This window comes from Megalops cyprinoides, chromosome 13 (genome assembly GCF_013368585.1).
Source record: "Megalops cyprinoides isolate fMegCyp1 chromosome 13, fMegCyp1.pri, whole genome shotgun sequence".
NCBI lineage: Eukaryota > Metazoa > Chordata > Actinopteri > Elopiformes > Megalopidae > Megalops > Megalops cyprinoides.
This window is the reverse complement of record NC_050595.1, coordinates 12,477,234-12,504,814: the sequence shown is the minus strand read 5'-3', so window position 1 is coordinate 12,504,814 and position 27,581 is coordinate 12,477,234. Positions and strand designations below refer to the sequence as shown.

General features: G+C 39.0%; 1 protein-coding gene across 1 annotated transcript; it reads right to left on the bottom strand.

Moving 5' to 3' along the window:
- Positions 1-3,712: 3,712 nt before the first annotated feature.
- Positions 3,713-27,226, bottom strand: LOC118787610 (SITS-binding protein-like). Its single transcript, XM_036543135.1, has 10 exons — positions 26,756-27,226; positions 25,066-25,237; positions 13,857-14,064; positions 13,373-13,523; positions 10,245-10,442; positions 9,214-9,482; positions 8,093-8,229; positions 7,290-7,411; positions 4,867-5,046; positions 3,713-3,889 (listed from the first exon to the last, which is right to left on the bottom strand). Exons 1-10 carry the CDS (start codon positions 27,224-27,226, stop codon positions 3,713-3,715), a joined length of 2,085 nt encoding a protein of 694 aa, XP_036399028.1.
- Between the last annotated feature and the right edge of the window lie 355 nt (positions 27,227-27,581).

Below are 27,581 nucleotides of genomic sequence, written 5' to 3'. Positions count from 1 at the left end.
CAGCTCCCTTGTAAAGAAGAACCATCAGGAATTAGGAATAGCCACTGATGCTTTTCAGTATGTCAGAAAGAGAAATAAATAGATCAATTTCCATTTTCATTAAAACAATGGAAAATACCCTAGCCTTGAATGGGGTCCCTTTTTGAAGTGTAATGTGTTTAAGCTGCTCATCATGTGTCAATCACAAGACAAGAGGTGTCATGAGGAGTAGTACCGGAATTTGGTGTGTGGAGTGAAAGCGAGTCCCATATGAGCCTCTTTGCATGCTCACAACTACTATAAATAACTTTTATTAGGTTTAACTGGAATTAGTGGAGATCTTTGTCGTCAGCAGTGCCACAGATATACAGTGACAGACTTAAGTGGTGGGGCACATAAGGACGCACATGGACCACACCTTACACTGAAGGCACCACCCTGGGTTCAGAATGTGAAGAATTAAGGGATAAGTTGAGAACAGAAGGGGCAATGTGTACCTTACTCCAAGAAATTAAACATCTCACGCAGAAGGTCTAATTTGCACTTAAAAACAGAACAAACCAAAGCTTTCGGGCTTCACATACATCTCTGTAATGTGTCCTGCGATATTCGCAAAATGTCTCCTGTTATCAAAGGCTACAATTTCAGTAGCTGAAAGTTCTGATGAATTCCATGGAGGCGCTATCAAAATTGCTAGCAAACCATTACAAGTTGCTCGGCCTAACAGTGTGCAGATTTGTCAAGCAGCTAAATGCATTCATATTTCCTCTTCATGTTCACCACAAAACCTTTATTGCTGTTTGTCAGTGTCATCTCAAAAATGCTTTCATGGAACAGTCCAAAGAAGCTGGTGGTGTTTTTGCTCTTATGTGGTGCCTGATGTTAGAGAAGGCTTTTTCAGTTCATCGCCAGGATATTGTGATTGATAAAGTGATCATTTTTCTCTACTACAGGATGGTTCTCTACCCCATTTTTCAAGTAGAAAAGCAGAAACCAGAGTACCTAATTTAAAATACATAATATATATTTTTAAGAAAACATTGTAAATAGGGTTTTATTTGTGTTTACCAAAATGATCTTAAGACATTTAAATGCACCCGGCAGGATGCTACAGTAAGACATTAGTGTTTTTATACAGAGATACAAGACCTGAGTGTTCTGTAAATACAGTAAACATATAGTTTCATGTAATTCAGGTCCCCAGTGGGCATTCATATTCATCAGATCATATCATTAAGGCATTCAAACATGCAACAGCCTTAGTTATGGACAAAAATCGTTAAAACCTAAATGCAAAAGACCAGAGTTAAATAAAATAATTTCCTCACTGCTCGCATGATAAAACAGGTATATAGTGGTCTTTCTAGTGTGCAGAGCTGTTACTATTATCTTTTCTAAGGAAAAATAAAATATAATTAGATAGTCTGTGATTGGATTGTACAGAAGTTCAGAGTTCTAATGACATGAATTGCATCACATGTGACTAATAGTGGACAAAAAAACAAAAAACATTTTTCTCTCATTTCATTTTGTTTTCTGTTGCATGGAGTGACATTTCAGTGGGGGCTAGCCAGTACACCCTGCTCAAGACATCAAGTTTAATCCAGAAACCAGAAGCCTTTTAAAAAATATGACTGTGTAAACTGCACAAGACACAACTGCAGGCTCCACTACACATTGTCTCCCCAAGATCGACTGTGCCAGGGGTTGCACCTTATCCAACAGAAGCCTTAGAAATGCATGGAACCAGAGACTGAAAAGAAGGAAACACTGTCATGTACTCATGAAGGCAAATGCAGTAATAACATTTTGCGCGAAAGCACCTCTTTGCATTGCATTTAAAAGTATTTCTTTTCAACTCTTTAACATGGGAAACACAAATACAATTATTTATTTGTCATGTTTTAGGGCTTTTGCTGGGTAAGATGCACCTTATAACATGAGACACATTCAATGAGGACAATAGTTTGAAACCACTGGGATATAGTACCACCCAGATTTTACAGCCTTCAACTACTGTAAAAAGCTACACTTTCCAAAAAGGTACATCAGAGAACCACAATATGTATATATGAAAAACAGACATTTAGATGAGTATGACTAGGGCTTGCAGTTTTGCTGATCATTTTTCTTATCATGTACCACACTGTGGTACCAAGGGGAAGTCCTGAGCATTACACAGCTGCAGAGTATGACACTACTTTTATAAATCTTCAATTAGCAGAGATCACATTATGCTGCAGTGTTTATTTCAACAGAGCTATATTAATATTGCCAATTGACATGATATTTAAAGAGCACCCCATTCAATTCATGCTCAGACTGTTAATTAATGACATATTTCAGTTTGCGACTGCAGGCACAAGTCAGCACACCATGGCAAGAAGAATACAGGCAAAGTTAGCAACTAAGTAAAGAAATAGGTCGGTTTGGTAAAATCATTATCCACTGAAATTAGGGATGCCCAGTAATGAACTGATAAAGTTAAATGCAAAGATGTTTTGCATTGCATCTCTCGTGCTATCCCTCGTGCTGTTACTGTGGTTGTTTTCATGCGTAGCGTAAGGGTTCCAGGAACAGTTGCCTCATGTGCTCCTGGACTAGCTCCATTCTCATATCATGTGGCCAACCCTCCCCTCCTCCCCCCCAAAACAATTCACATGACCTATGAAGGTTCACTTTGAGGGCCAGGGACACGTTGTTTTGGCACGGTCCTCGCCAGTCCATATAGTTCAGCTTTCTAGAGTCCTTCAGTTCCTCACCTGGCCCGCATTACAGCCTCATACCAAGATTATAAATACTATGGAGTAAACACAATGAAGCAGCTTTGGCTATGGGGCAGGGAGGCAGTGTGAAAAATCGTTTTAAACTCACGTATAAGGCATCCTGGTAAAGACTTTAACACAGCAGACCTACAGAAGGACTCACTGAGGCAGTCTTGTGCGTTTCCTCCCAAAGAAGGCAATTAGGCAGGAGGGTACTCTAGAGAATATCACAAGGCAGCTTGTGGCTCAAATCCTACACGCTGTCTCCAGTTGCGTTTGACCAGTCACATTCAAAAGCCAATCATCAGTCATTTACAGTACCTTGCGCATGGGGCACAAACATAGATATGGTAAGTGCTTTCAAGACAGCTGTAGTATAATGTGTTTAAGTGTTGAGTGAGTGCTCTCCACACAAGGCAAAGAACTCCCAAGTACATAATATTTCAGTTGAGATACAATTTCCATTTGTAGATGCAGTAGCTGGTAGAAGTAGTAGCCTGAAATTAATGTTTAAGTCACTTTAAAAAGTAGTGCGAATTTTCAGGCTCCTCTTCCTCAGTCCTCAAACTAATTTGGTCTTCTTTGTAAAAAAATCATTCACTTTTTTAAACAAATGAGGGGTCTAATTTGTAATTCTATTTGATGGGCACCTGTAATGGTCTAATATTAAAGACTGTAAAAATCAATCAAATGTAAACACACAGGTTTTCATAATTGTAAATGCAAAAAAGCAGCATAAAACAAGTAACAGAAAGTCCTAAAAACAGCCAAGTAAATATGTATATATGTATAAAAAGAACAAAACCCTACAATATATAATTTTTATATTAAAGTGCAAGTACAAAAATATTTTCAAAACTAATCTCAAGTTTGTGCCTTGAGACACTGTCAGTGGTCTTTGAGGAAAGTGCAATCAGAGCAGCACGAGTGGAAAAAAAATCAAAAGTAGCAAAACCATTCAAGTCACTTCAAGAACTCCTGCATGAGAAAACAGCTACTTGTTCAAGGCCAACTGGGTAATCTTTCAAGGACGTCCCTCCATCAAAAACTTGATCGTTGCTTAGGTCCTGCCACTGAAGGTCGTTTCCAGGTAAGTAAATATCTCGCTGTGTCGCACCCTTCTCTGTGACTGGTGCTACAAGGACCTGAAATGGAGTGGGGAAAAACAATAACTAACTAAATAATTTTTAACACAATTTCAGCTCCACAGACATCAAACCCTGCTGTTACTATATACTGTATCTTGCACCCAAGGCTATTGATACGCTAACTACAGTGACATAGACATGAATAAGTCTAACTAGAATGTGGAACATTTTTAAACTTATGTAAACTGGGGCCTTTGCCCCTCATTATTTTCTTGTTCTTTTCATCCTTGTGATTCCTTAAGCTTCTTAAAGCTCCCTTTGAACCTTGCTGCTGTACAAACAAGAGGAATTTTAGTTTTTTTTTTTCTTTCAGTGAGTAGCGGTGGAAAAGGAAAGAACAAATATGAAATACGAGTTAACTATAAACAAATTCATATTCTGCAATGCAAAGCGAAGATAAACTAGACTTGCAGACAAAAATAGAGGGGAGTTACTATTAGCGAGGGAGATTATTGCTTTGGGAGATGGTATTAATATAGGGGTGAGGATCTGACAGCATCTATTACTGTGGCAATGCAGTGGTGTAAATATTGTAACTCTGATAATCAAGTGAAGGGCTTCCAGATATGTAGGTTTAGGTTTGAGAGGTATTCTAAGGGAAGGATTTTCAATCCCTTTCATTTATTCTCTGCTGTGACAGTGATGGGCTCCACAAGGTGCAGTGATACAGCACCCCAAAGTCGGCCTCCTGACCTGGACTGTACTCCCACCATGCCTGGCCATCAGAAAACTGCTGGGCTTGAGTTCTTCACCGAAACCCAAGCTGCCATGTCTCTACGAGACCAACAACGCGAAGGGGATGGAAACGCTTCGAGCTTGGCAAACACAAGAGTGACCACACGTTCTTCAGCCCCTGACTGAAAGAAAAGACGCCCCTAAGGAATAGAGTGTTGTACAAGATGCTGTTTCACTGTCCTGCCCTTGCCAAGGGGTGCGGGGGTTGGTGGGGGGGGTTAAGTGAAGGGCACCCTTACTTCATCTCCGATCAGAAACTCATCATCGATAGTGAACGTGTTGAGGTCGTCAGGGCTGATCCACCAGAGAGGCCGGTATATCGGGCTCCTAGTTGCCTTCCATTCTTCTGCATACCGCTGTATGAGGGGAACTACAAAGTCCTGGTGCTTGGATATGTAGAATCGGGTGAGGTTCAGGACCTATGGTATCAAAAAAAATAGAAAAGTGAAAAAAAACTTAAAATATGATTTTTAAAATATGAATAGTTGTGAATCTGAGGCTCTTGCACTGACAGCACCACATAGCAAACTACAAGGCCTTTCACTAGATACAACACATACTAATGCAAGACATGGATTTGGGCTCATATTCATATTTGTCAAACATTTATTACAGGCAGTCTTTACCCATAGTGGTATATCTTCTTCATAGGCAGATAACACTGTAGGGATTTTTTATGGGGATTCCTCACTACAATACCCAGGAAAACTTGGGGTCGATTCCATCTGAATTCATTAAATAAAAAATCTTCATAGACAATGGTATTCTATATTCCACTCATAAATTGACTGAACTGGATGCCCCACCACCCCCCCTGTCCCCTGTCCCCCTGGAAATTCAATTCAGTCAATGCAGCCCTGGGCCAGTGGGCCAGTCCAGCACTGGTCACCACCAACACCAGGGGACCACACCCATTACTGCTGTAGTGTACCTAATGTGCCATAAACACTAGATACAGCAGGAGTATGTTCTCCCGCCAGCTGACAGTTAAAAGAGGTCACAGGCGCAGGGACTGCACTCAGAAGGTGGTTCATCGTCTGCAGTCATGCTCTTCATTCAAATAAAAGCAATTAAACAAAACAAAACCCATACCATTAAAGTGATGCATTTCACTTTCACAATCTTTGTCTCATTACTTTTTACTCCAGTAAGGGCTGGTAAGCTTCTTGAAAATAAATCAGAGGGTATTCAGGCCAACAGAACAAAAAAAGTTAAATAAAATGTATGCGTGTATGCTTTTAACTGTGGTTTGTTACTATTCAAATCTACTCTTCTGGTCTATCTGGAATGTCTTGGGCATTCCAGAAAGGGTCACTTCCCAAAGTTAACATCCTCTCCTGTCTCCACTTTCAGAAACAGCTGAACCACATTCATAAAAATTATATTTTGAAGGGAAGAAAAAAGCCCTTTTGTAGAACTGCATTTTGAAACAAAATCTGAGCTAATTGAGAAAACAGGCTTGTGGTTTATACGCCTGTTTTGGAACCAGCGTGACCGTAGATTTCCCCGTTCTAAAAGGAAGGGTGTTGGACACGGCAAGTGACCACATATTTTAAAAGCCAATGCAAATTTATCATCATAAACTGGAAACCAATTTTTAAACTGAGGTGCGTTTGTCATATTTCAGTTCTGTCAAGCAGAGCAATCAGTAATTCCTTCATATTACAAACAGGTGGCTGAAAATAATCTATGTCACAGAGGAGCAATCTGTTTTATTTTGTTGGATTAAAAATACTTGTCAATTAATTAGTCATTTTTAACATGTGGGTTTCCACAAAACTAAAAAGGAGGAATTAAATGGATACTGCTGCACACTGTACTCTATGCAGTATTTTTCTAATAATACCTTTGTCCTCTAACTTAACCTTTTTTTTGCTCTTCAATGGAAAAATGTTTATTTTTCACTCGGTCACCGAAAATGAGTTTAAAAATAGAAACCTCAAATTGCTGTGATATAGCCCAATTCTTTTTCCAAGCCTAGGTCTTGATCACTCTTGGTGGAGCAGCTATCATTATTCACAAGATTGGCGATCATAAATTTAAAACAAAGGCTAACACTGAACAGATGGGAGTCTAACCACAGAGGATGCTGGTCGGAGGCCTAGCCGTTACTCCTCAATGAGCTGGAAAAGCTGCACCCACAAGAAAGTTCACTTTGCTTAACGATCTACACAGTCTCCCATAAAGTCCAACATATAAATACCTGAAAACGGGTTTATCATTCCTCTAATGCTGAGCTGCACAAACCTATAGATTGTAGGTCTCTGATTTCCCCCACAGTGAAAGACAGGTTCTAGTGACAGAAGCGAGTGTTTTGTTAGAACCAAACTGCATCTGTAAGCCATAAAAATGACCTAAACACAGTAACTCAGACATATGGGAGGAGAGATGAGCTCCAATCATACTGAATAAAGTGAAACACAGTGAAATCATTAAACACAGTACAAGTCTTCTGCCTCCTCAGATTAATTCCAGCTCCCTGCATATCAAAACTTGATACATATGCACTGCGTGACCAGGCATCAGCACATTATCCTTGAACGATGACTTTGCAAGTGCTACATTGATGGCCATGCACAGAACACAACAATCAAGACTTGCGTTCTTTACATAACAGAAAGGTATGACTCAAACATTTTTGTAGAGCATATAAGTTACACACCCTGTTGTCAGCACACGCCCATGGGGGTGTCTGGAAGGAGATGACGGGGAGAAAAGCGACGATCTCTAGCCAGCGAATATAAAGCTCCTCATCAGTGACAACCTCGTTTGACAGCGAACCGCCTACAGAGGATATGAAAACAGATTCAACACCTGTTCATATGCAGGTACCTCTGTTAACAAAGCCTAAAAGACCAAAGTTACTCTAATAAAGTACTAAGGAAAAATAGTAGTAATGTGGAAGAATAAAATCATCAGTAGACAAGGAAGGTAATTTGTGTAAGTTTGCTTGCTTTTTAAAATAGAACAAATGCTTTTTGTTGATACTACATTTCTTTGGATATGAATTTCAATGCAATGTGAATGTATCCCTTGGAGAACATGGAGGTTTCCTGTTTTACTTGGGTTTAGGGGTGCAAATCTGAAAATGCTCCCTCTTCATTTGGAAATTCAATAAAAGCCAATAAGTGAAGAAATTTGAGAGTTTCAATGGACAACGTCAGTCTTACTTCTCCCTTTATCATATCACAGAAAAAAACAGTGATTAAGTATAACATTCAAATGGCGTATTCAAGCAGAAAAGGTGAAGACATCATGCAGCATGCCAATACTAACTGTTGGAGCTAAGGCGGTGGCAAAGACAGCACTGGCTGTAAGAGAAATGTGAGTAGTAATGCGTCTTAGCTCAGCAAGAACGTAATGATAAGATAAATTGTCTTATAATTAAATATAAATGTCTAATATACAGGTGCTGCATGCCACAGCATAGCCGTGTGGTGTAAGGACCCTTAGATTGAGTATTACCTACTGCATCAGGAATGAAGAAGTTGTAACCCAGAAGACTGTAGTGTAGGACGGATGGAATAATCCCTTTCAGCCCTGAGTAACTCCAGTTGTCCTGTAATGGTGCCATCCAAATGAACAGTGGCATGTGGCCAGACCTGAAACACAACAGATATGTGTTCATTTTAATTAAGCTCAGCTGTTCTCAGTTGCTTCAGCAAATTAATCGCAATCAATCAAGGCCTCTATACAATCTGCAAGAGGTGCTGTATTTAACCATGAGTAATTAATTTCCTTTTTCTGCATTTTTTAAACAACATTATGAAATATAGCCGCATCACAGCCACTCAAATGAATAAGAAAGTTGTGTGAGAAACACAACCATTTGCTCAGAGGACCTGTCAGATTGGACAGACACACGATTGGGCTGAATATGTGATATTTAATTGTTTAAGGGGCACAAATGAACAACAATGAAACAGAGGAAACACAAAATCTCAAAACCAAATCAGCAATCAATTAAAATCTGGGCAAAGTCAAATCAATCACCTACTGCAATTACTCATTTACAGTAACAGAGTGTTATAAGCCATAATTTTTCTTTACTATATATACTGTCAGTGTCAATTACAGTAATGTTTGCATTTTAAAGACACAGTTAAATGCAGAGCCACCAAGCTCAGAGTATTAATATGCTCCAGAAAGCTCAGTAGAATCTCAGTGAAAGGAATGTATTTTGATATTAATGCCTCAGGGGTCTCAGAAAGTTATCTGGATGCTAGCAAGGTGTCTGGCTGATGTGCAAGTCAGTAGCTGAGAGCGTGTGTGACCACAGAGACAGTTGGCTTCTTGGGAACACACCAGGACTCTCAGAGAATGACACTATGTAAAAACTATGGATAAATCTGAACTGAAGATTGATTAACGATGTTATCGTTACTTATTTGTTTCAGAGAAGCCTTTCTTCAAGGCAATTTACAAAGCTTAAATAATACACATTTACAGTGCTCAGAGTTTACTGAATGAATTCAGGTCATGTAACAGTCTCAAAGGTATAACGGTGCCTCTACATGGATTGGGGCGCAACCTGTGTCCTTCTGTTTAGCAGCCAAGCTCTTCAGTGCAACAGCACATTGACCCACCTTGTTCCTGAGGTCACAATAGCAGAGTTTCCCAGCCTCGCTGCCATTCCCGCAAACAGCCCGATATACTCGTCACCGGCTAGAGCTCTCGGTGGGTGTAGGGCCAATGCCTCAAAAGGGTTCCTCTCCCCGCCCTCCAAGATCACGTACTCCATTCCCAGGTGGGCCTGCAGGCTGCCCACTCGGTCCATGAACCAGCTGACCGCTGCTGGGTTGGTAATGTTGAGCTTCACGCAGAACTTCCCTTTCCACTGTGTCAACAAGGGAACCTGGGAGGGCACAAGGCAGAGGGTACAGTTAAGACAGATCTCATATGGGCGTGAAAGAAGGTGTTTGCTTAATCACAGGCATTTCTGAAGCAGCGGATACCTCCTCTCTCCTGAAGAGTGGTAAAAGGACAAGTGGTCCAGGTCAGAATGCCTCACTGAAGAGGAACACTCCAGTCATCAGCTGTAACCTGACATGTCTGCCTCACCAATAAGTGATTTTTAAGGCTTAAAAAATAAATACAGTTTAATTCCACCAAAGTCAATGGCATCTTCCATGCAGTCACCACCCTGCCCCTCTCCCCCCACTACCTCTCAGCTTGAATTTCTGTCTGTCATGTCATTTGTCAGGTTAAATAAATCAATACCCTGATGAATCATTCCACAGACCCACCCCAAATTCTTGTGTGCTCGAGCAATTTTAGTATGGACACACAACCACGTAACTGGAACGTTGCAGGAGAACATTGGTTTGAGAGACGTTATATTGTCATATAGTGAAAATATATAATGTTTTCAAGGGCCAAAACTGTGGTCCAAAAAAGAGCGGGTTAGGCTGGAATAAGCATTTTTAGTAAACATTTTTAGCAACTTAATGCAGTATTCCTAAACACAACATTAAGAGAATTTTTACTGCTGTGTCACTCAGGAGTAAATATGAAAAAGTTGCTTTGGTAAATTAATGTGAAAGTGATTGGTCCTCGAACATGCAGAGGTGGTGTAGGTATAGATGTCAGGTGGGGTGTGATAGGTGGCATGTCTTACCAAGTATCCTTTGGGTGTGGTGGGGAGACTTAGCCAGTAGGCCTCAGTGCCATCCTCCAGAGACATCTGGAACTGCTTGCTGTCCACGCCCAGGAAAGGGGACACCGTGATGGAAATGTTTAGAAGCTTCACAAGTGGGAGATCCCTGGTCTGTCTTGTTGATGCTGTCTTCCTACTGCTGAGATATTCATGGTCCATCTATGAAGATGAACAATTTAATGTTACAGTTGGTTGTGTCACTAAATATTGTAATGCATTTCACAACACACCTTATAGTTTAGTCATGATTCTATCCTTAAGGGATTATTTGATTGTGCAACATGCCAAGGCTTATCTGTCAGGATATGATGACATTGTGGTTATGGCTAATGTTTCCAACCAAGATAACTGAACTTTGATTTCTTCCACAACCATGGTACTTGTCATATTTACTTCACTTACAATACCAGCACAGTGTGCCTTAATGAACACTAGTAGTACTCAGTTGATAAACTTTTAAAATGCTTTTTACCCTTTTTCACTCTTTTTTTTTGAAATAGCAAATTGCTTGTGACATTGTCAGACAGGTGGGCACAGCAAATGCAATCCTTCACTCGGCATTCGTTCTCTCAGTGCACTGTGGGATTTGTGGTGTGAAAAACAATTGTGGCTGCAGCGTGTGTATAGAAGGACTGCACTCACAACTGGGATGAGAGCAGAGAATGTTGCAGTGAGATGGGATAGATTTGTAACAATCCACATAAATTCAGCAGATAATGTTTAGGTGATTCTGATCTTCTCCTTAACAGTACAATGAATCACACATTCACTTTCAGTGACATAAAAACAACTTCAGTGATGTAACATAGAGAGATTTTGATTCTCTAAGCAATAATATGTGATAAAGTGCATCATGTATCATGCGCAATGTTTTATGAATGCTTTATGCCACACCTATGTAAGATTTATGTATTCTTTATGTAGTTGCACTTAATTTATAATGTGACTAAAAAATTATTATTATTATACTGAAGGTGAATTGCTCTTTTGGGCTTTTGATGTACCACAAAAGTGCATTGTCTCATCGAGGAAAAAGGTCTCTCTTTCTCCCTGGAAACATACCACTAATCTGCCTTCAGGAATGCACCTGTATAGAAAAGAGGGGAAGTAATCCTCCAGGATATGACAAATGAGCCATTTGGAACGATGTAACTCCTACGAGGCATTTGGAACGATAAACTCCCACATTTTTCCCCTGGAATATGGGTGGATTACTATGCTACATTAGGATCAAATTTACCTGAAGTAGTTATTTTTGGCTACGTTTCCCCTCCATCCCCACTTTAGCCAATTTTTTTGTCTGTTTTTCAAGTCTTTTTTGTCCTTTTTTGGAGGGATGACACAGATGTTATTGAACTCCCAGTCCAGCATACTGTATATCATGGAAACATTCCCTCTCCACAATCAGCAATGCAAAATTTTTAATATCAGAGTATGGTATTCTAAAATTTTGATATTTGAAATCATACACACGGACATTCAAGTATTGATGTATGTTATTCTTACATTACTCAACTCTATTTTTGGCTTCGTATAAAATATGTATCATAAGTTTATCACTTGTGTCTAGTGTGGGAACACACACATTTACAGTTCCCTTTTTTTACTACAAACTTCTACTTTTCTCTAGGTGCAATTTTTAAAGAGTTGATTATCTGGCTATTTTAATAACATTTTTCAGAGGGATATACAATAAAATACGCATTAACTCACTTAAGAATTTGTAAAACTTTGGTTAATAGACTGATAGATCTAACTACAGTCGCATGTTTTTCAGAGGTTGTTGAGTTCAGGTTCAACTTCCCCTTACAATTGCTCAATGGGCCTCCCTATGTCGAAAAATCACTGACCACAGCACACCATTTCACCAAAGACCAAACGTGACAGCTGGTGTATTCTGATACGCAGTTTTAGATACACAGACATATTCGATATCCTGGTTTACACTCTTGTCATCAGCACAACGTAAAATAAGTTTATATCCATTTTCAGTTCAAGGAGGGCTTCTGGTGCAGCAGTTTGTGTCGACCACAAAGAAAAATTACAAACATATAATACATTCTTTAAAAATACTCAGACTGCTTTTGAGCCAAGATCTAAAATTATAAACAGCTGATTACAAGAGATTCGAAAAAATACATGAGAGATGTGCAGTTCCCTGGGGCGCCCATATGCTCTGGGGTGGGCTGGTGTGCATTGCTCCACAGGCTGTATCATAGTAGAGAACAGAGCTCCCCCAGCACTCCTCTCCCAGCTCTGGGGCGACTGACAGCAGCTGATGGTCTGAGGCCCAAACGACAGGTGTGAGGCCTGGCCTGATGACAGGAGCGAAATTAATCCACTTGGAGTGGAACAACCCCAGGCCTAGACTGAAGGTCAAACATGGGAGCAGGTCTGAGACACTTGAAGAAACAAACTAATTAAAGGGCTCTCGCAGGGCAGCTCTTTCTTTTGTTTTGAATTTTGTCTGTTTTCTTAGATTTGGTACTTTGCGAGTTGTGTTTCTAAAAGGTAGTGGAACAGTTCAAAATGGAGATGAGTGTGTCAGAAAACATATTTTTTCCATTCACTTCCCTGTCCTGTCTTCAAAAATAATAAAAAAATAAAAGAAAGGGAACAGAAGAATAAGCTTTGTGTTTGCCCTCTTTTAAAGAAATGTAAAGCTTCTTTGTTTGACAAAAAGACACAAACCCTAGACAGTTTAAATTCCATCACATGTAGCAACAGACTGAAACAAAAGTCAGTAAAGTTGAAATGATTCACCAGATTGAAAGCTAAACTTTGGCTCACGCCTTTACAGTGTGTCTATCTGAAACTTTGAACAAGTTACTACAATTTTTAGTCCTCTGTTCTTAAAATTTCTGTTGATTTTGATGAGACCTGAAAATACAATGATGCTGTCACATCTTTACAAAATCACCGGGCACTCCTTTCCTGGTTTGTAAAAAACATCCACAGATCCTTGACTGGTTAGATTATTGGAAATCGCAGGCCAGACAGCATGAACCATGCTCACAGGTGTGTTTCTCAACTTTAAATAATGTCAAGCTGAAATCGCTAACCCAAACAGAAGCAGGGAGCCAACCCACCATGTCGGAGAGGAGGGAGGTGGAATGTTCGTTGAGGTTGATGATTCCCGGCCCCAGGTGGTGCCGCTTTAGCCGGTTGGAGAAGGTCCTCAGCTCCCTCTCCACCTTCACACCTGAATCCACGTTAACAAGCAGGTTCCAGAAGGGCGACCTGCCGGGATCAGTTTTGCACAAAGCTGGTGGTTTGTCACTGTGTGTCACATATGAGATGTGATATGATGCAGGGATAAAGAAACTGGCATACTTGCTGTTTCATTTACAGGGCTGACGCCACAAGCAAATCTCTTATTCTACTAGACACAAATTCTACTGACCACACAAATATTAAATTCATATATTAAAATCACTGCCAACAGAGATGAAGCTGCTTGTGGACAAAATGACAGCATCTTTAGATGTGCAGGTTCAGAAAAAAGAAGAACAGCTATCTTCCCGGAAAGGGGGTTTACAATAGGAAATTGTTAATTAGCATGTGGGCAATTACCATAAAATATCCAGGTTTGGCAGCACTGGTTTATGGGCAGGGGGTGGAGGCCACACTTTCTGGTGCACGGCCTTGACGTTGGGTCCCACACACACTGTGTACTTAAGGGGCAGACGCTCCAGGCTAGGCGGCATCCGGAGGCAAAACTGCTGCATGCTTTCAATGCCAACCTGCAGGGGCACCTCGGGGTTTACCAGCACAGCTACGCCTGCCAGAGAAGACAATCCACAGCATAACGTATGACAGGATCAGTCAAAACAGTTCGCTGACAGATCTGTCCTATTAAAACATTGGTTATGACACATTCATCACATAGTGAAGAAGCGTTTTTGAATGGTGAAATCGTGTAATGCAGGTCTTAGTAAATCATACAACGTTGTAGCCATTGAATGAATAATGACAAAAAGCAGCTAATGACGGCAGTCCCGTGAGTCATGCCACTGCACAGAGAGAAGTAGAGAGAAGGTACATTACAAGTTACATAAAGTGAAGTAGGATTCCCTAGTGCATATATGTCTACATATAAGCCATTGTACATGTATTTATAGTTACTGTCTTAGCAAGCAACTCCAATGTATTGTTCCAAATATAACCCATTAGTTTTACATGGTATCCCTTAGGAAGGTCTGTCAGCAAACATACAGCCTTTGAACTCCAATGGTTCAATAATCCCCACATCAACTGACAAAACACAAAAGCAAAACTGTTCATATTTTAGTAAAGGCTTGCATTTTTTATTGGTTTCTCTGATCAGGGGTGTTTTTTTCTGGTGGTTTTGAAGATTAAAGAGTTATTATGACTTTTTAGAAAGATATGTTGATTCTAATGTTTCCATTTTTGGCTTTAAAACTGAATACAACACAAGCATCTAAAACATTCCAGTTTGTTTTTACACCTCATTATGGTATTAATGCACATAAAAAGTTCCTGCAGTTTTGGAACGCAGTGTCCACATTGAACAGGACCACCATGACAAAGGTCACCTGACATAATTACAGGCAGCTTTCACATTATTCTCTGCTGCTGCTGTTACATTCCCTCTCAAGCTCACATATTATATGCCCTGCTGCAGGCTACATTGCTTAATAAAGTATTCATTTGCACACGCACACAAAAAGCAAATCAGGAGCTGTCAGAACGAATATGATAATCTTAACAATATTTTACAATCAGAATTCGTGATGCATGCTGGAAACATTGTAGCACATATGGCTCCAATTTGCTGTTTTATAGGTCAGAAAAAATAAAAGGCAAATGATTAAATTAAGCCCTGGGCTTCTACTTAGCAAAGTAACGTAATAAATATGCCAAATGAACAGGCTGATTAATGAGCGCTTTTTGATTTCTCTTTATTTCCTCTGTGTCCCGACAAGTTCAGCCCAGGTTGTAGGATGTGGGGTGGGGTGCTGAGCATGTTGAGAGGCCCTGATGGCATGGGGTTGTCTCTCCCCAGCATTGGTGTTAGTGGCGCACCCGTGAAGTGATGAGATTATGCGATCCAGATGATTGTGTCCGCAGATGTAGCTGCCCTCCTTGGAATTCCTCTGGCCTCTCAGGTTTCTGGGACCTGCCAGATCCCCCCTCATCTTGCCCCCCCCCCCCCCGGAGCTGTTTCATTTACTGCCAGCTCAGCTGCCACGCGGGCCCCGTTATGGGCTACCCATCTTCCCAACCTCCCAACTTTTGAGTCTCATCAAAACTTCACTCTCATTTTCAGTGGTTTACCACAGTGGCAAAGCAAAAAAAAAAAAAAAAACCAAGGTGACAATGGTTGTCATTAAGTCAAATATTGATTAAAGAATTATAAATTCCACATGTATATTTATAGGTCACAGGCAAATAATCATGCGCATTACCAAGCTTTATGCATATTGTAGTACTATCTTACACTGATGTATTCATAGTTTTATGCAAATTTAAAATTGTCAAATATTCAAATCTGAAACTGTTACACACTGATGGTTTCCAAGTTTAACATATTTCAAACAGGATCATCCACAAAATAGAAAGTAATAAAAACACAAGGTATGCTCGACTGGTAACAAAACAACACTAGCCTACACCAAAATGACAATGTACTAACTAACTTGAAAATGTAGAGTTGATTATTTGAAACACAGAAAACACAAAAACTGTTTAATAACGTGGAGAGTGTGATGCTGTGTATTGCACAAAATATTTAAAATGACACAAAAAATTCTTTTGAAAACCACTCCCAGGCTAAAGGTTAAATCACATACAGTATTAGAAACAACCACTGACTGTAAAATGGAAATGAGGATAATGAACAAAGCCCTCTGCATAAACAATCCATGATCAACTTTCATATGAATGAATATGAACAAAAACAAAAAAACTCCTTTTTTGTATTTATCTGCACATATATGTACATGTTGGATTATTTTTTGCTTAAAATAAAATTGTAAAAATCACTATAGAGTTGATATTACTCACACAGAGTGATCACAAAGGTCACATTTATTCACATGCCTGTGATTAGTATTTTGCAAATCCTCTTCTGGCGTGGATCACCCTAAAAACATGCTTTCTGTAGTGTTTTATGAGGTTCTGGCATTTGCATGTGATTTTTCACCATTCCGCCAAGCAGAACTGCTTCAGGTCCTTTGGGTTTTTGTTTTTGAACTGCTTGAGATCAAACCACAAATGTTGATCGGTTCAGAGCAATTATTTCGTACTCAGTTAACCATTTCTTTGAAGATTTGTATGAATACTTTAGATAATTGTCATGCTGGAATGTCCTTTTTCAACCAAATCTGAGATTCTTGGCAGAGGAAACCTGGCCAACTTGTCCTGTTATGTGTTGTAGTTCAAAACTCCCTCTACCTTAATAAGGATGCCAGGACCCCATGACCTAAAATATAATAAACCCACATATTTCACAGTGGGAAGAGGTTATTTCTCAACAAAGGCTTCAGCTTTTTATGCCAATATAAGACTGATTAGCATGTCCAAAAAACTGACTTTCACTTCAGCTGACCATGAGATTTTCTCCCAGTTCTCATTCACATGTAGATTGGAAAATTCCAAGTTCCTTTTTGTGCCTTCAAAAGAAGCCTCTTCCTTGCAACACATTCATTAACAGAGCATACAGATTTGAAACATTCTTTCTGGCACTTAGCCTTTCGATACCAGTTTGTTGAAGAAATCTCTGATTGTGATCTTTTGATTTAGTATTGCCGCCTGAACCACTCACAGTCCATGGTGGCAAGATAGAAAGGCTGTTCGAGCAGCCTCAAATTTATTAATAATCCATGCTACAGCAGAAAATGTCAGATTCAGCTTTCTGTGAATTATTTTATAGCCATCTTTCAACTTGTGGAGGCCAATGACCATTTACCTGCAGTCCTCAGAGAGCTAGCCATGAGAACGCATGCTTCTGTGTGTTCTCCCTTTTTATGTGACAGGCTTACAGGAATTTTTAGATCCCTCTAAATAGTTCCAGAAGTTTCCATTTAACTTCCAGCCGGCAGAATTTTAGCGTAGATTTCTTTTGTCAGATGTTGGTTTGAAGATTACTTAAAGGTGTGAAAAAAATGTGACCTTCATGTTTGGTGCATTAAAAGTCATTATTTGTGAATATTCTGAATTTGCTCAGTGCAGTGCCATTAAGATTAAAGTATAACATTTTGAAAACACATTGTTGTTTTGTCTATATATACAAATCAGCTGGAAGCTGGAAGCTTGACACACAGCTAGCAAGTAAGTAAACCCTGGACATGGATCTTGAAGGCAAATTCACCAATTCACAGAGTCCCAGAAATGCTCTGCTGGGTTCACTTTGGGTGAATAGGGCACCCAGCCCATCACACATACATTGCTCCATATCAGGAAAGTCTAACAAATTGCTTTTGGCATATGGCCTTGCATTAATGTCTCATTCATAAATGTGAGAGCATTATTTCGCACAAAGCAAATAGACAGTGTGATGAAGAAAATGTGCTCTTTATCCATGCTTTGAGGAAACCCATACCACCACACCTCCACATCCCAACTTGCACAGCTAGCGTAGATGGTACCTCTCCACGTATCTGCTATGTGCTCTCTGCCTAAAGTGTGCTGGAAGTTTTCTGAAGCAGAGTTTTGACTCTTCACTGAGTACAACACTGTGTCAGTTTCTGTTGGAGTGTCTGCAGCTATATGCTGCCCTATTCTGGCCATTCCATGCCTATAAGACATGTCCAGCCGGTTCTGAGGTCTTGGCCATGGTGACGTCAATGTGTCTTTGTGGTACCTTGGGACGTAAGAGGAGGTCAGTCCTGGATATACCTCATACAGATATACCAATCTTCTGCAGAAGTAGAGTTGCATGGCTGTCCTGGCTGTTGAGTCATTAGCCAAACCCCTATGAATACATAATGCTGGGAGGGGTGTGGAATTCTGGACCCAAAATCTTTTGACAAATTTTTAATGATGCTCAGTAAAATTAAAAAATACACATAGCTTTTTATATGAGGAAAAATGAAGAACTGTGGAAGGTCAGGAAGGAAAAATGCTGAAAAATGTGAAATGTGGGCAAGAGGTATGTTGAGTGAACCAGCTCCTGGGTCTCATTTTGGTATCAACTGAGCCACGAAAGAGCCAAGTTTTACTTACTAATAGCCATCAAAAGATTGGAGAGCATTCAGAGAGGTGCACGCAATATATGGCAACCTGCATCGGAGTGAATCAATAACTGTCATTTTGTGAAATTTAAGAGAGTTTTAGTGCTTGAGTTACAGCCAAGGTAGGTTCTTCCGGAGTTTAAAAGGGGGCCTCAGCCACTTATTTTTAGAACAATTCCCTAAACACTACCAGGTTCCTGAAATATTTTCCACAAGCTCCTTAAAGAAAAGATGGATATCCTATGCTTGCCTCTCATTCTATAAATCAAATAGCAAGTTTGTAGAATAAACCTATGATTCATTTTATCAGGGAGAAATATATTGCACACACAGATACACACGCACATACATACATATATTTTGTATATATATATATATATATATATATATATAGATATATACATTTGTATATATATATATATGCATATATATGTAAGTATATATATATATATATATATATATATATATATATATGTGTGTGTGTGTGTGTGTATACACACACGCAAATATACAATGCGCACATATATAGATAGACATTATATGTTCTTGTAGCCTTTGATATGGTTTTCTCTATCAAAGGCAGCTGTCTCTCTGTAAGTGTTGTTGCAGGGTGTGTGTTCTCAGAGGTGACCCTATGTGCACCTTACTGTGAGCTCATTTGTGGGTTTTAGGGCCAGTGCCCTGTTAGGGCAAAGGCAGGGGGGTAGCACTGAGGCTGCTATCCTGCTGCACACCAGATGGGTTCTGCTCTTTTACCTGTCATATTAATGCATTATTTACGATCACAGAAACAATGTTGAAAGAAATCTGATAAAGGTTTTAACAGTTGTATTCAGAGAAACCAAAGACAGAAAAAGCCTTTTCTTTTATTCCCTAGACTTATATTTATTTATGGCTGTAATAAGTTTCCTCACTGAATACGCCATAAATATTAATAATTTTTTTCTTATCCAGCCACTTCAAAAAAAAAAAAAAAAAACCTGACATCACAGACATGAGCTGCATCCAAATGAGAGAAGAGCTAAATTAGTGAACTGTTTTCATTCCATGTATTTCATATGGTGGGGTTCTGCACTCCTTCAGCACCAGGACACCCCGGGAAGGCTCCTTATGAAAGCTGTCAGACAGGCAGTGGAACAAAGCATGTCAGCTGCTGTAAATTCATGGCCACCACAGTTTCCTCAGCCTAAAATGTGACCACCTCACATTTGTTGTACTTGGCAGCCAATCTGATCAAAGTAACCAAGGAATGAATATATATGTGTATATATATATATATATATATATATATATATACATATATATATTGCGGGAAAGTGAGGGTTGTGCCGGATCTCTAAAAATTAATGCTTGCCTTTATCTCTGATGCTTACCATACAAAGACAGAAGCCGATAAATTAGCCTTATGAGTTCCAGACTTCCTCAGTGACAGGTGATCTCCTTAGCACCCCTAACACGCGATCATTTACAAGCGTGCGCTCTGAAAACAACTAAAGAAGACAACATTTTTCCAAAGGCCTGACTTGTAATAACGAGCTGAGGAAACTTCAAAGAGGGCCAAAAAATCCGTCAAATGTGTTGTATGTGAGCCAGCAGACAGAGCTTTAAAGCATGATTTTGTTTGTCCGCTAAATACCCTGACTATAAAAAAGAGAAAAGGTTAATAATGGTACACTGAAGTTCACATTTCACATTCACATTTACTACTACTAGTTCGTTATTTTACTGGATTTAAGCATATTTTAATGTAAAACAAACGGTTTTTCCTTAATAGTTAACTGCAAAGTCCAGATTAACTGAAAGGCTGTCAGAAAATCTTAGGTTAACTGAATATCAGAGAGTGAACATGTATTTACATTACAACAAGCACAAATCACACAGTTGCTTCTGTAATGCTCTTTAACCAAACCAGAAGCATGGTGAATTAGCTTGTACCTGCACAGAGGTGTACCCCACACATTTTCGCAATCTTGTGGGAAAGAAATGAAAATTAATTGAACTGAACCTATGAAGAATTTTGATTGCATTTCATACTATGCAAAAAATTCATTTGTACCTGGAGAAAATAGGTTACATGAAGTGTTACAGGAAGAGTGTTACAGGAGGGTAATAATCCTATCACAACTAAAAACAATGACTAAAAACAAAATGCACATAAAAACACATGAAAACCACATGCCCATTCCATAAACCTGTAAACTGTGCCTCAAATGCCTTGTTTTAACAGTAACAATATTTCAGTGGCTTACAGACTAATGAAGAACAGAACCCATTTCAAGTTATTTTTTTGTAACTCAAAAAATGTGCAGAATACTTGTAATAGGTAGGAATCAGTCATTTCCTGCATATTCCACCTTTAAAATGTAAGTTTTATATGTACCTTTAGCTTCAATACCAATTTCTTTTCTAGTAAAGTGCTAGAAAGTGGGCATCTCTAAGTCAAAGCAATCACAATTTAGACATTTTGGAGTTGTGTATAAAGGCCATCACAGGAATTTTTGCACTTCTATGCAAAAAGACACCAGCACTTTTTAGTTTTTTCCCCTATGGCAATTGGACGTATTGTGCAGCAAGCAAACAAAATTTCCACTGGCATAAGGTTACAACTTTTTTTCTTTTTTTTTTTATCAAAACTGATCTAATTTAAGCCTTGACATGTATGTTAGCAATGATACTGGGACTATGTGACTGAGAATTTTTTGCAAGCACTGTTAAGAAGGTTTTTTTTTCTGCAGTGGATTATATTTCTTCTCTGCAGCTATTCAGTCTATTTCACTGTCAGACATTCACTATTTTTTCATGTCTGCTCTTCTGACAAAAAGAAGGGAGTTGCCAGCTACATAAGTTAGCCAGGGCTATGCTTAGCCTCCAGCTGCTTGTGTTGCTAATTTCCACTGTAACAATGTTGGCTGATGCACTGCACCGAAAAATAAAAGGATAATGGAGAGAATAAAAAAGTACAAAACTCAAATAACTTATGTTAAAAAGCAGCACACAATCAGCAATGGCCTAAGCCAAGCCACAACAAACAACAGTTCAACAAAAAGTGACTCCACTCTAGCTACACACCTGTATTTAATAACCCTTCCGTCAAACAGGTGGGGCTGGTTAACCAATTGCTTGATTAATCAATTGGCTCACAAATGATTACACAGGCAATGGCAATCACAGTTAATCTGTTTTGAACTGCAGTTGATGGAAAACAGATCTGTTGTTTTATAAAACAGTTAATGGAAAAGACAATTGGTGGTCCTTTTTTACACAAACATGTGACATTATGGAATACAGCAGACACAAAAGATTCTCCTTTACATTCACAACAAAGGAAATGTGTTAATGATTAGACTAAACCAAATATTGAGGAAACCTAAATTTTCTTCTACTTCTACTGCCCACAATAATTCTACCACATTGACAGAATAACTATCACACAAATAAGTTAGACAAATTTTACCTCAAGCATCAGCCAGGGAAGAGTGGGTGCGTGATAATAGATTAAGATATCATGGATCAATGAAGGACACATTTTGCAATTCATTTGTATTACAGTCACAAAGTATTACATCAAGACGAGTGCCATCTTATTCTGGCCACTAGCTGGTTGACTACTACTACTGGTATTACAACTTGATATAGCTTATATTTATTTTATTCATCATAAAATAGCTGCAATAGCTAAATTATGTTTACCATAGTGTTCTAATTGAATAAGTGGCTCAAGTACTTAAGTTCAAGTACTTAAATAAGCTAGCTAGCTACAAAACTTTATCATAGGTTTTCAAAACTGTATCATAAGTTATCAAGCTAGACAGATATACATACAAACACTCTCTCTCTCTCTCTCTCTCTCTCTCTCTCTCTCTCTCTCCCACACACACACACACAAACAAACAAACAAAAAAAAAACAAATCCTACATGTACATGATGGCAAATAATACCTGATATGTTGGTCTAGCTTAACTGTCATTGTGATAAATGGCCAGCTGGTCAGAAGAACTGCTAGTTCATTGGCAATAAGTTCACAGAACAAAGTGAGAATTTGAATAATCCACATAAGTGCATCATTCAGGTCCAGGACCATTAGCCAACAAGTTTAAAAGATGTTCAAGTTTTGGCATCAAATTTAGGGAAGTCTTCCATAACAAGTAATACCATTGTTTTTGGAAGAAAAAGAAAACAGCTTTCACATAGACACCCCTACTTTTCACATCAATAACCTTAAGTGCATCAAAAGGAAAAGCCATTATTACCTCAACTGCTACATGGATTGAATTAAATTGAGGTAGTGGAGCAATTATAATTGTTGGAGATGGACAGCTAGAAACAGTCAAACAGATCAATGATCAAATAATATATAGTATACCATATACATAGCAATGCATGGCACTTTTTCATCAGTCTGCTACACAATTTTTTGATAGGCTGTCAGTCAGCCCTAATACCTATACCAGATACTTATAACCCTCCCAAACAATATGGCATTGTTACAGAGGGCAACAATCAACAGCCTCATAAATACTAATGTAATATTTTTGTGTTGCCACATATAACATTTAACTTCAAAGTGATTGCAACACTCAGCCTCAACAATAGTTTGATTTTCTCAAAGGTTTGATTCCATGCCCCATACAAAGAGGATTTATGATTGCATCAGAAGCTCTTAACTGCCAAACATTTAGACGTGATAATCCCCTGATAAATATTATATAAATTACATTATGGTTAACGTTTTATTTGTTTATTTATTTATATATTTTTTGTTATTCTAACTTGCCTTCCCTCTGCTCCAAGACACTGACATCGAAATGTATGATGATGACTCCTATACAAGAAGATTCATTTTTAAGAGTAAACATCACATATTAGTCACTTCATGGTTGTACGCACACTGAAAACCAACCTATACTAGTCTATACATTAATACAATACATTAACAGTTAACAGCAAACATTATAATTCTTAATAGTTAAAATATCAATATGTAGCCTGTATGGAATCCCCCACTGTCATAAAGTTTACACAGTTTATGTGGGGTCAAATTGTTCACTAAAAAGACAACAACAACAGCAGAGCAAGTGCACAAACAATTAGATCCATTGTTAAATTCAGCCAACAGAGGTGTCCAGAACAGCCTAAGATATTTACGCTTGAAACCTATTACATAATGCCTGTGCTTACATATTTGTCTTCTTATGGTTACTTGGCAACATAAAACAGCTGCTTTGACTGAGTGCGGCGCCATTGTTACGTTAAAAATGGAGGCAGGGAGAGGGTTAAAAGGTTCCAGCAATTAGGACCGTTCTTAGGGAAGGTGGAAAAGGGATTAGAATCATGTGGCTCACTCAGCTAAACCTGTTACAGTGTTATATAAATCGTTAATGCCTATATAAACAGCCGTCCGGGAAATAAGAATGCCCCTTTGTTTGTGTCACATGACTGTAATTACTCCCTTATAGTTTGTGTTATGCGCCGGACAGCACAGCTGTTGGGAACAAAGCCTTCCCATTTCACCTTCTGACTAGCTGCCGAAGCCACGTGCAAACTTGGACACTGTGTCCTGCTTGCTTATTTTTCTGCCTTCCTGCACAGCGGTCTGCCAAGACTTTTGTGCACAGATTTGAGGACTTCTGTCCTGGACAGTCAGCCGCCATGAATGTGCTTCTCTATTGTTTCCACTGGCTTCTTCAAGCAAATGAGGTGGTACATGCTGGTTGAAGTCTTCTTTTTGATCTTTGTGACTACATCAGCAGAGTCATGTCAGTATCGCTCTAATGAAGCAGTGCGCAGAGCTTAACTGATTATGAGTTCAGTCAGAATGGCACTGGCTCTTTCACAGAGCATGGGAACAATGTCAGTGTTAAGCACAGGCTACAAGGACTTGTGCAAGTCAGCTTGAGGAAACTCAGTTTTAATGCTTTCCGCTTCAGCCGGGGACTTGCAGGTGCACATTTCTTCTCGTCTGCATATTACTCAGTCTCATTACTCATGCAATTCACTCTAAAGGCACAAAATGACTGCAAGCTCAAAATACACCCCACATCTCAGATGTTTAACTTTAAGCCCACCCATTAGAACAGTGGAATAGGCGCTCTGCAGCATGGGTCAAAAAGACACGCAAGCCAGCTCTAACCACCCCTGTGTATGTGTGAAGCCACCGGCAGCAATAAAGTGGCCAGGTTTAGAACTCAGCCGCCCAGCAATGCGTGCCTATCATAGCCGTGCATTGCAATCCTGAGAGCCATTATGATGCCATTTTGATATTGCATTAATCAGCAATGTCTCTCTGTATGAAATTTACCAAGCTACTCTGCAGCCAAAAAATACCTACACAAGCTATGTACTGTACATAATATCATTTTTGTAACTTCTATGGTTTTTAATTCCTTCTTCCTTTTAAGTTTTGTATGGTTTTATTATGGTTTATTACAGACCTGCAGGTTGTTGCCATTTTCTGCTTAATCCCTCAAATAGTGGGGATTAAGCACTCAGTGACTTTTTATATAAGGGAAGCCCTGTTGTCAGATTGACATGGAAAACTCTGAGCAAAAAAAAGCCTGAGCAAAAGGAAAGGTGAGAATGCTCTTACCTGTTGACCCAAGGAAGTAGCGCTCTAAAACTGATCCATACCCTGAGGGGTTGTCTCTCTGGTCGCTCACGAGGTAGGGCTGCATCTGAACGGTCATGTTGTTCATCGGCCACTTCTGGGCATGAATGCTTGCCCCACCATACCAGGAGACATTGGCCATTGAGATGCAGTCCTGTAGAAGAGAATGTCAGTCCACCGTCAAGGAACGAAACAGGAAATCAAAAGCTCCCAGATATTGTTATTAAAAATAGAATTGTTTTTGATTGTAATTATTATCATGATACACATAGTGCTATTATATATTGGAGCAGTACTAAACTGAATTCATTGAGAAAGTGCCTACACATGTTTCCATGTCTCCAATGCTAATTGGGAGAAATATAGATTGTGGTGTGGCACAACCAGGTTCATGATGGTTATATTGAGCAAGTGAGGTTAAACTAGCACCTAGTAGAAAACTACTCCCTGGTTCAATAATTAAACAGCCATTCCATTCCATGAATGAAAGCAACATCTTTCTAATTTCATAGAAGGTTCATGAGTTTGCAAAGTATCTATGAAAAATCACTGAATACATTCATTTAATCATTGACCTTAGTCCTTAGTCTTATGTCACAAAAAAAAAAAAAAAAATTCTGAACACTCTTTACAATTTTGACCCATCAGAAGTTATGGGGGAAATTTCACCTATTGCTGTGACACTCAGCAGAAATGGTCTGTCAGACCTTAAAATGTGTTGAAAAAAATGTTCCTATGTATTTTGGAAAGCATCCTTAGACATTTTGAAATTGATTCCAGGTGGATTTTTTTCCTATTATAAGACTATTTAATTTGAAATATCAATCGAATCACATAGTTATTCAGAGGAATTGGAAAAATAGAAATAAGATATATATCACATTGAGTTGCCTTAATTTGCTGGAATGTCTACAGCTCCTTTCATAGCCCAGCTGTTCATGTAAATATGTATCAATACACCCTGGTGTTTAGCTCTAATGTCCTCTCTCATTCCTTTACATCTCAAAAACACAAAACAAACCCTTAAAAACTAATTCTATATTCGTTCATATAGTCTTCCATCTGTCAAAAATAGAAGCTTATGCAAAAAAAAAACTCACGTGTAAACACACAAGTCAGAATTGGCATTTTAGAGTTTATCCTCAACAAAGTACTTCACCTGAATTTAAAGGAACACATGACACAATCATTACAGGAAGAGATAACATTTGTACAAAAAAAAAATAAGTTTCAAAACATCCCGTATTTTCAAAGGACAACTGTTATTTTAATTGAATAAGGCGATGTAGATAAAGCTAACACTAAATTTAAAAGAAATTAAAATGGCACTTTTAACTACTCTGTGAGTTTCCACTACAATACTGAAAAGCGTAGAAATATTTAACGTTTACTCTTAAACGCTTAAACTGAAGTCTAGAGGCAACAAGGGTAACCAAAACGTTACAAACCAGCAAACCAATCTACGTCATTGTATTCGTTCACACTGCATGCTAACGCAAATGGAAGGAAGTCAAATTATCTACTTAATAATTTTGCAATTATGCACAAAATAATTCGTTAGAGATACACAATAAATTCACGTACACATTGTAGAAAGCGTAACAATACGTTGGGAGAAAATATTGTTAAAGACTAAATAAAAGACAGTAACGGGGGACTGTTTTAGCCATACCTTTAAGTCCATATGACAATTAAGTGGTGTCCAGGTAATGCTGTAGCACTCGATCTGCGATGTGTCATCCGACTCCAAAGATATCTTGACATCTGCAACCGATTCCCACGTATAACAGAATTCGGTTTGGTTAAGCCAGCATAGGTTTCTGACGAAAGGCACGTCCGCTTCGGGGTTCCCAACGTTCCCCACTTCTATCTCCACGAAGGTCTTGTCTTCTGTTAGCGTCTGTATGATAAGAGAATGGGTTCTTCTCTCCCAGATCAGTCCGCTGAAACTCCCTTTTAGGATCCAGTTCTTATTGGGTTGATCCACGACTTGCCAATAAATGATCCCTATGGTCATAACGAAGAAGACAGCCACGCCGAGGCAGGCGATCGCTCCCTTCCATGTTTCGTTCATTTCCCTCAGTCCTGTGTCCCATGTAACCTCAGGGATGGGACTAGGGTTCCTATTCCGAGTGTGAGGCATGTTGTATTACAATAAGGTAAAAAAAAAAAAATCAAGTAGAAAACTCTTTGTGTTAAAATACTAATGCTTCATTAAAGTCTTGTTATATAGCAGTGTCAAAAGTTAGTGATTAATGCATCCGCCGTCATGCATGAGCATTTATGCCAGCTACTGAAAACCTGTCACGTAAAAAAGACAGGCAATATCGCCACGCTTGAAATATCCAGAAAAGTTCAAACTTACCACATGTTGCTGTGTAAGTTTTGCCTTTTAATGGCATTGATCGTTGAACAGTGAGTTGTCTTAGTCGGGTTTGGCAGTAATGCCTACGAATAGCTCCTCAGCCGCTTATTTGCTTGCCATGCACTTTTCGCCT